Genomic DNA, 10,101 nt, shown 5'->3' with positions numbered 1-10,101 from the left:
GAATACATCTGAATTTCTTTTTGTTGTTGTTTGTTTACCTATCTAAATTCTTTGCAACACTAGGGAATCTTATGAATTCCTTCCCATGTAGTTCCAATATTATTTCTTTTTCAGAACTGTTTTCTATTTTGGTCACTTATTTGAGCTACTCTGTTTATTTGTCTGTGTGAACTCAATTTGTCATTTTGCACCAGGACATTGTGGTGGTGACACATTTGTATTCAAGTCTTTATTGTATGTTGGTGTGTTTTCTCTTTTATTTTTTTATTTTTTGCTTTATTTTGTTTTTATATATCTGAATGAGCAAGAGAGACATTCTGCTTTACTCCCTATTTTGTCAGCACTTAAGCCATCACCACCTGTCTCCTTGTGAGTGTCAGATGATAGTGTGTACAATTCTCTAATTGTTTTTCATGTAGAGCAGTTGAGGGCAGACTTGGCTAGTGTTGGCCACCATCTGTCAACTATCAGTTGATGCAGAGGCATATATTGGCATTTAGCCTGTAGATAATACTGTGGCACTGAAGCTATGCCTGAGTAGTGTTGACTTGGTTTCTTTCCTCCCTAGGTTGGAGGGGAATCACACAAGAAAGAAAAAAATGAAATAAAATAGTAAATAAAATGGAAGTAATAAAATAAATAAAAACAAAAGAAAAGAATATAAGAGGAAAGAAAAACAAGGAAAAAAAGAAGGGAAGGGAATTATAAATAAAAAGAAGGATAAAAATAGAGTTTGGGGCATCTAACAGATGTGTTCTGTCTACCAAGAAGGTCATTAGGAGCACTGTCTGACAGACATTAGACTGTAAACAATAAGGTCAGTGGCTCAAGCCCACCAGCAGATCTGCAGGAGAAAGACAAAACTTTCAGACACTGCAAAGATTTACAGCCTCAGAAACACTATATGGGTTTGTTATGAGTTAAAGCCAACTCGACAACACTTAACAATAACAACAATTGATATGCTTTGTTTACTTCAAAGGTCACAGGGGACAGGGTGCCTACTCAAGGACCAGGATGGTGCTTCTATCGGTCTGTGAGGCAGTTGGTGGCAATGATCCCAGTCTTAGACTTTGATTCTGCTGGCCCAAGAGATGACTGGTCCAGGTCGGTACCCCCACTGGCATAAGAGGTGGCAGGGAGCAGGATATCCAATGTGGGACAAGATGCCTCTACCAGGTGCAGAGACAGAGAACATTTTACTCCAAACACTGGGGTGGGATGGGGTAGGGAAACGTGTCACTGGCTCCCAGATTCGTGAGGGTGTGGGATGGCCACACTTCTGGTCCCTAGAAGGGTATGAGGAATAAGGAAGAGATCACATCTTTTTGTTCACCAGTCATCAGTGTGGATTATGGTCTAGTATTTGGCGAGTGGAGTCAATCATCAGATTCTTGCATCAAATGGAATGTTGTGTGCAATATTTAAAATGGTTACTCTGTGTCATACCAGTTGACAATTCACTACTCCATATGTCTCCTTGTTTGCTACTTTCATTCATTTTCTTCTAGTCAGTTTTCAATCTATTTCTTTACTTTCCTTTGAAGCTCAGGGTTCCAGGATTGGCATCCATATGTTTCATTTTGTTTCTCATGTCTTTGTTGTAGATCATCTGGGGAGCATGTCTGCTTAGTTCACCATCTTGCTGGAAGTACCTTCCACAAGATTTCAATATGGTGTTTGCACAAGCAACATCCAAATCACATAATATCCTATTTCACAGAATATATCGTGAACATTTTGACAGATACTGTAGAAGCCTTTGAAATCCTTATATATGAAAAACTTCACTTAATTTTTTTTAGACATTTTAATATGTTGAATGCATGAATGAAGAATTTAGAAAGGTAACAAAATATTTGCCTAAACTAATCTTAATACTAAACTTTCTAAATAAGCCAAGGATTTACATTTTATAAAAATTTGTCCTTATAGATTATATAGAATAATATAAGATACTATTAAACTTTTCTACCAACCACACATTCAGATGCTCCTATTTTTATTTAGTGTCATTTTTATGACCAGCTTTTAGATGTTATTTTATTTATTTTTAGTTATACTTAAATATGCATCGGACTCCTCTTTCCTGTTCAGTGCAGCCATGGCTTGTGGTCCCAAGAAGCATCTTAAGCATGTGGCTGCCCCAAAGCATTGGATGCTGGACAAACTGACTGGTGTGTTTGCCCCACGCCCCTTCACTGGCCCCCATAAGCTGAGAGAATGTCTCCCACTGAACTTTTTCTTAAGGAACAGAATTAAGTATTCCCTGACAGGAGATGAAGTTAAAAAGATCTGTGTGCAGCGGTTCATTAAGATTGATGGCAAGGTCTGATATAACATATAACTGATATAATATATCCTGCTGGTTTTATGGATGTCACCAGCATTGACAAAACCGGAAAATTTCTGTCTGGTCTATGACATCAAACGTTGATTTGCTGTTCACTGTATTACATCTGAGGAGGTGAAGTACAAGCTGTGCAATGTAAGAAAGATCTTTGTGGGCACAAAAGGAATTCCCCATCTGGTGGCCCATGATGCTCACACTATGCACTACCCTGACCCCCTCATCAAGGTGAATGATGCCATTCAGATTGATTTGGGTACTGGAAAGATAACTTATTTCATCAAGGTTGATGCTAGTAACCTGTGTATGGTGACTAGAGGTGCCAACCTGGCTAGAATTGGTGTGATCACTAACAGAGAGAGGCATCCTGGCTCTTTTTATGTGGTTAATATGAAAGATGCCAACGGCAACACCTTTGCCACCTGACTTTACAACATTTTTGTTATGGCAAAGGCAACAAACCATGGCTTTCTCTTCCCCAAGGAAAAGTTATCTGCCTTAAAATTGCTGAAGAGAGAGATAAGAGACTGGCTGTCAAGCAGAGCAGTGTGTGAAATGTTCTCTAGCTGATGTCAATGAATAAATTTTTACAGAATTAAAGATATGAAACACATAAAAATATTTATGCAGCTGAATAAATGAGATTCTTCTCATGATAACAAAATATATCAAAGCTAATATATAGCTGGCGTAGTCTTGGATTTTTACATAGCTCTAAAGAGAAATATTTATCAAATATGATGCATATTTCATATATTAAGGAACATGCATTTTTTGGAAGAGAAAATCTAAAGTTAAATTTGATAGAGTTTCAATCATAATGAGGAAACACCCTCAATGAGATTAGCTGACATAATATTCACAACAATGAACTCATCACAGCCGTAACCATAAAGATATTACAAGTCTGAGCAACATGGCATTCTGTTATAGATAGCATTGCTATAGATATTATTGCTATGAGTCAAAATGCATTCCGTTATAGGTAATATTGCTATGAATAACTAACAACAGCATTTTATCTATGCTGACATATGATAATACAATATTAACTATCACTTAGATATCAAGTCAGGTGGCCAGATTTTGAAATTAGGCAAGGAATCTAATTTTGAAGCATTTATTCACTGCGCCTCATCAAAGTGAGAATATCTTAAAATACTGAATTTATTGTTTTTCTGAATAGAATATCCTCCTCATAATTCTCCTAACAGCATCCTTAATTTGCTTGTTCCTAAGACTATAGATAATAGGATTTAGGAAAGGAGGGACTATAGAGTAGAAAACAGAAATGATCATGTCCTGAACTGTGGGTGAGTTGGAGGTTGGCTTCATATACACAGAATTCACTGAGGTGACAAAGACTGTCACCACAATAATATGAGGTATACAGGTGGAAAAGGCTTTTCTTCTCTCTCCTACATTTGGAAATTTAAGCACAGCAGAAAATATGCGAACATAAGACATGATGATGAAGAAAAAGCAACTACCAACAATCACTAGGGCAGAGAAAAATATTATAACCACATTGATTAAGATGTCAGAGCAAGAGAGCTTTAGCAAAGAAGGTATGTCACAAAAGAACTGATGGACCACATTAGAGTGACAGAAAGACAACCGGAATGTGTTTCCAGTGTGCACACTGGCATAGATCAGACCACTGAATATAGAGGCCAGTGTCATCTGTATACAGAAACGAGGATTCATGATCACAGGATAGTGGAGGGGATGACAGATGGCCACATAGCGGTCATAGGCCATGATGGTGAGAAACAGCACCTCTGCAATAGCACATAAAACCACAAGAAATATCTGAGCTGCACATTCAACTATAGAGATTGCTCTGTTGTCAAACAGGAAGATGGTACATGCCTTGGGTACAGTGATAGAAATGTAGCACATGTCAAGGACAGATAAATTCCTAAGGAAGAAATACATAGGGGTATGAAGATTCTTGTCAAAAGTGGTTACTGTGACAATCAGAAGGTTTCCCAGCAGGGTACTCAAGTACATCAGTAAGAATAGCATGGCATGCAAGACTCTGAGCTCCCACACATCAGAAAATCTCATAAGCAGGAATTCAGTCACTGTAGTAGAGTTAGGCATCTTTGAGTACTCTGCTTTGGACAGGAAAGACAAAGACAAAAAATCCCTTAAAAACAAAGATAAATCATGAGGAAGAAAATTAGCTCAAGATCATTTACTGTCTACATTCATCCATACATTCATCCTACATTCATCATACCCTTCCTAAATTTTGGAGTCCTGGTGTGGTGTTGTAGGCTAATGCATCAGACTGCAAAGTCAGTTTGAATCATAAGGTCGGCAGTTCCAGCTCACCAGCTACTCCTTGGAAACACTATACAGGGTCGCTATGGGTTGGAACTGACTTGACGTTACTTAACAATAACAAGAAATATTCATCCATGTCTATTTTACCTTGAAATTTAACAATCTGTCACTTTGTTGCTGTTGTATGCCCTTGAATTCATTCTGACTCACAATGACCCTGTGTTGGGTTTCTGAGGAGTAACTAGTGAGTTTGAACCACCAACTTTGTGATTCAAACCGACCTTTCGGTTGAGTGTTTACCCAACAGTGCCATACCAGGACTATATCACGTTACCAGCATATAATCTTGTCATTGTAATATCATCTTCATCTTACTTTCCTGAATTGTCAGGTTTTTACACTTTCTCAATGTTAGAGTATACTATGTAAATATTTTAGGTGCCAGATATTTGTTTACTTGTGGTTCTTTTGTATATTCTTACAACCACTCATTCCATTAGAGATACATAGGGGTAAGGGTTGGGGAGAAGAACGGGAGTTCTACTGTCTTATTATTTAATGTCATGATTATTGCTGTTATTAAGTGCCATCAAGTTGGTTCCAACTCATAGAAACCCTTTACAAGTTGCCTGAGAAGTGATAGGTGGTTTTGAACAGCCAACCTTGTGATTAACAGTCCAATGTCATATCATAATCCAGTAGTTAGTTCAAAATTGCATCGTTTTTACATTTCAAAATCTTTAATTTGAAGTTTTTGTCTTCTAACACTGCAATCACCCCTCCTTTAAACAACAACAAAAATGCTTTATTTTGCTATTGCCTACTTCTACATCTGTCCTCTTTAATGCTTTTAAACCTTAGTCATATTTCTTCATTATCTATTACCCTGATTGCCATCGCTAGCTATATAATTCTAGAAAATCCCTAAGATCTTACTTGTTGTTGTTGTTGCTGTTCAGTGCCGTTGAGTCAGTTCTGACTTATAACGACCTTGTATAAGCCAGCTGTTTCAAGGAACAGCTGCTGGATTTGAACAACCAACCTTGTGGTTAGCAGTCCAGTACTTAAAGAATAATAACAAAATAAAGTCATCCTAAGTTATCGGAACTATTATATGCCTTTCTGGTATATGGTGACACTTTGTGTGAATTTTCCATTTTAGAATAGATTCTATACTATTTTAAATTGATGGAATCTGAGTTATGCATTAGATCCCTGTCAGAATTTTTTAAAGTTACTTGAATTTCAGTCAATGTATTATTGAACTTAGTCAACATGCAATAAGTGCAATGCTTAGTGGTAATATGTAGAAGTCTTCAAAAAAAAATCTACAAGAACAACTCTCTCATTAAGCTAATATTGATAAAATACTTCAAATAGGAATTATCTGCAAGTATTACAAAAATCCTTAAAATACAATATTTGTTGAGCAGTTATAGGAGAAGATATGTATTTATGCTTTACATTTTGCTTCAATTTTTACTCTTGGAATTTGTCTACTATTAAAGTGTTCTTACCATAAATATATATTTCAAAACTTTAGGGATTGAAAAACACACACACACATAACAATGATGAATTTACCTGAAATTGTAATGGATTGACTGATTGCTGATTCATACATTCACCAAATTTGCCACAATGGATCCTCAAGTTCTCAATAATAAAAATGGCTTTTATTATATTTACTTGTAATTTACTTCACTATTATTTGTTGGTCAGTATTTTTAATAGTATTATCAAAGTGTATAACATGAAGTGTTTTGAAACTTCTGTTTTCGTTAAAATGAGTAGTTTTTTTCCCAAACAACCAGAATATATCTCAGAATTTAAATAAACTGATGTATAAAAATATTGTTTTCTGTATATTTGGAGAGTATAAGGATTATTGGTGATGGATAAGTAATTTAATATATATTTTACTAAATCCCATTTGCTTTCTAAAGTTGTCTTTCAAAACTATAACTGTAAGTGGTAATGGGTTAGTATGTGTTATATGACCTCTACAGAGATATTGTAGACCTTTAGCTTTAAGGCTCCTTAAAAATGAGCACACTTTAATCTGGAGTTCTACAAACAGCTTATTTTCCTTGCTAATTCAAAACAGTAAAATGTGTATTCCCAAACCTGCTTTTCTTTGTACTCTGAATTTTGTACCTATGAGGACAAATCTGCTATGCTGTCACATGTTGCATTTTTGTTTTACTGACAACTTTAAATCATGAACTATGTATCCACATGCAACCTATAGAAACTTGCTAACTGCCAGGAGACTAAAAAGTTTTTGTTCCCCCCTTATATATTGTTTCCCTTTATTTTAGAACCCTTGGAAATGGTTTACTGTATAGTTCTGGTTCTTATTGGTTTATACCAACCTGTTTACTGACAATTCATTATTGGTATCTTTACATGGTTGACTTGGTTAAAAAAGGCTGCTTCTACAATTACAAGTAGCTCTACTCTAGTCATACTGATTTCCTTCTGAAGGTTTAGGTTTTAAATAAAGGTTCTTAATATTTTCTTTCCCTGAAGTCCTGGTGTAGTGCTATAGAATAAGCGCTGCACGTAAGGTCCATTTGAGGTGCAAGGTTGACGGTTTCAGCATACCAGCTGTTTCTCAGAACAGGATCTCTCTGAACTGGCACCAACTGGAAAACACTTAACAACAACAACAACTACCTGTTCGTATTGCAGATTAGTAGATTTGAGGCTTTATGACCTTCTGGGAAGTTATGTTTCAAATACAGCTATGGTGAGCCTCTAGAACATTATTAAGCATCAGTTTCCCATTTATAAAAAATAAAATCGTCCATATTAAGGAGCTCTGGTAGCATAGTGGTTATGAGTCTGGCTGCTAACCTCCACATCAGCAGGAGAAAGATAAGGCTTTCTGTTCCCATAAAGATTTACAGCCTTGGAAACCCTATACAGGATGGCTATGAGTCGGGACTGACTCCACGGCACACCACCATCACCACCAATAGTCCATATAATTTAATGAATTTTGTATTTATAAAACATTACAAATAGACTGTGCATGGTTGTGTGCCCTACAATTGGTTCCTACTCATAGAGACCCTGTACAGGGTTTCTGAGACAGTGAATCTTTACAACCTTTCTCCTGCAGAGCAGCTGGTACATTGAAACAGCTCGCCTGTGGTTAGCAGTTCGACTTGAAACACACTAGGCTACCTGGATTCCCATCCAAACAGAAAGGTACTCAAATTAACAGTTATGTTGAAGAAAAATAAATAATAATTAAAAATTACCTAAAAAGGAATACTAACATTTCTCCCATCTAACAGTCATAGTATTATTTTCTTTATGAGATTATTAAAAAATGAAGATCATCACTCAGCTATTATTAATGTAGTTTTGTCCAAGGAATATGAAAACTTGTAATATTCTTAACTTCTATGAATTTGTTGTTGTTATTAAGTGCCTTCACTGCAGGTGCTGGGTTTGAAGTGCCAAATTAGAAATTAATAGCCCAGTACCTATCCCACAGTGCCATACCAGGACTCCATTTCTATGAAACGAATTTGTAAAATTGAAACCATTTTTTTACCTGCATACTGGTAAAGGACATCCTGCACAGGTGAATGCTTAGGTGAAATGATTCTTTGCCTTTCCTGAAAACACTTGAAGGATGCAAGGATTCTTCATCCTGAAGAAGATCTGGCAGGTGTGTTTTGCTCATTAACATATTTTTTAATGTTTTTATTCAGCCACACATTCATCAAATATTTAGTTTATTTACAATTAAGATAGCCTTTTAAACTATTTTAGGTGCTTAGCAACACTGCTCGGGAAACTGGGGAATAAGTCATAAACAAATTCTTATGTGCTTTTTTATAATACTCTATGAGAAAGCTCTCAAATTACAATTATTCATGATTATCTTTATTTTATGCTTTTACTAATTCATCCACTTAGCAGAGATGAAATAGACAAGTATTTGTTGGAATTATTCATTTAACGAGTTAGTTCGCAAGGTCGGTGGTTCAATCTCACCAGCCGCTCCTCGGAAACCCCATACAGGGTCACTATGAGTTGGAACTGACTGGACAGCACTTAACAACAACATCAGCAGCATTAATATGCATACATCATTTCCACAAGACATCATAATTAAAGTTGTTTAGGTTTAATTTTACATCAGCATTCTGCATACCAAAGCAATGGTACAAAACTTTCTGCCTGTGTTACTGGCATCAGCTACATTTCTTGGTAGATGCTCACTTTGTGCTTGTAAAATCAGCTGTCAAATTGGTTCAAATTTGGGGAACTGAATTGTTAATGTGATGAATAAAGAAGAAAAGGTTGCTCTTGTTGTGGGAGTCCCTCTTCTATTTGCACTTTTTACTCTAATTTCATTACTGCTTTATCTCAAAAAATAAGTGAGCAATGCAGTACAGACATTGGGTAATTCAGAGAGGGAAGTAAAGAAGTAAAAGAAAGGAATAACAGAAAAGGCTCACAAGTTAATATTGTCTTTTCTATATGGAAGCCAGGATTTCTGATAAGAGTCCAGTGATGTTTCAGGTGTAGTTAAAGATGAGAGGAAATGATGAGATGGCAGAGATCCTGAGATAATTCTTCTGCTTTATTAAAAAAACAAAACAAAACAAAAAATCTTTCTGTGTTCATTTAACATAAGGGTCTGGTAATACTAATGGAAGTAGAGAAAACCCTTGGGAACAATGTCTAGGGCATTCAATAATAGGCAGTGCCCAAGGGTAATTTTTCAGAGATAATTGGCCTTAGGTGATGGGATATCAGGAGTCAAGTAAAACCTGTGAATAAACTTTGTGTATCAAGAAATATTCATATGTTTGAACCTCTGTAAAGAATTGGTGAACATTATGAAGACAGTCATTTAAACATAAAAAACCATAAAACACTTTAATGGCCTGAGGTACCAGAAGGTCAGTTTCTTATAGATCATTGAGATAAAGTTGAATAGAACCAGAGACCTGGAGTCAGGTTTAATCAAATCAAAGAAATCATTTTCCCCTTATTCTTTGTGGAAATCCTTGAGGAATCATGTGATTTCACTAGCTGGGTGAAACACACAGAAATTGTAATGAAATAAAAGGCAAAAGGCCATTCTGAATTTTTTGGAAGGGTTAACATAAAGGTATTTAGTTCTGTTTACTAGCCTAGTGCTAAAACCCAGTCCAGCAACTTAAGAGCTTTATAATTCTTTTTGTATCTCAATTTTTTCAACTGTTTTGTTAAAAAGGGTGTACTTTTTCATGACCTCTTGAGTTTGACACAATGGAACCAGTAAATAATTTGACTGTTACCTAATTGTTGTTATTGTTAAGTGTCGTTGAGTCAGTTCCAACCCATAGCGACTCTGTATAGGGTTGCCGAGGAGTAGCTGGTGAGCTTGAACCACCAACCTTGCAATTCAAATGGCTGTGCAGTCTGGCGCATTAACTCACAGTGCCATA

At 36.1% G+C, this 10,101-nt stretch overlaps 1 protein-coding gene and 1 pseudogene across 1 annotated transcript; one reads left to right on the top strand and one right to left on the bottom strand.

Annotated features, from left to right (window-relative positions):
• Positions 1-2,104: 2,104 nt before the first annotated feature.
• LOC102814002 lies at positions 2,105-2,904 on the top strand (annotated as a pseudogene).
• Positions 2,905-3,517: 613 nt separating this feature from the next.
• On the bottom strand, positions 3,518-4,456 carry LOC102813633 (olfactory receptor 14C36-like). The gene has a single exon (XM_006874491.1). The coding sequence runs from the start codon at positions 4,454-4,456 to the stop codon at positions 3,518-3,520; it is 939 nt and encodes a 312-aa protein (XP_006874553.1).
• Positions 4,457-10,101: the final 5,645 nt, after the last annotated feature.

This window comes from Chrysochloris asiatica, unplaced genomic scaffold (assembly GCF_000296735.1).
Source record: "Chrysochloris asiatica unplaced genomic scaffold, ChrAsi1.0 scaffold00279, whole genome shotgun sequence".
Taxonomy (NCBI): domain Eukaryota; kingdom Metazoa; phylum Chordata; class Mammalia; order Afrosoricida; family Chrysochloridae; genus Chrysochloris; species Chrysochloris asiatica.
This window is presented reverse-complemented; position numbering and strand designations above follow the sequence as displayed.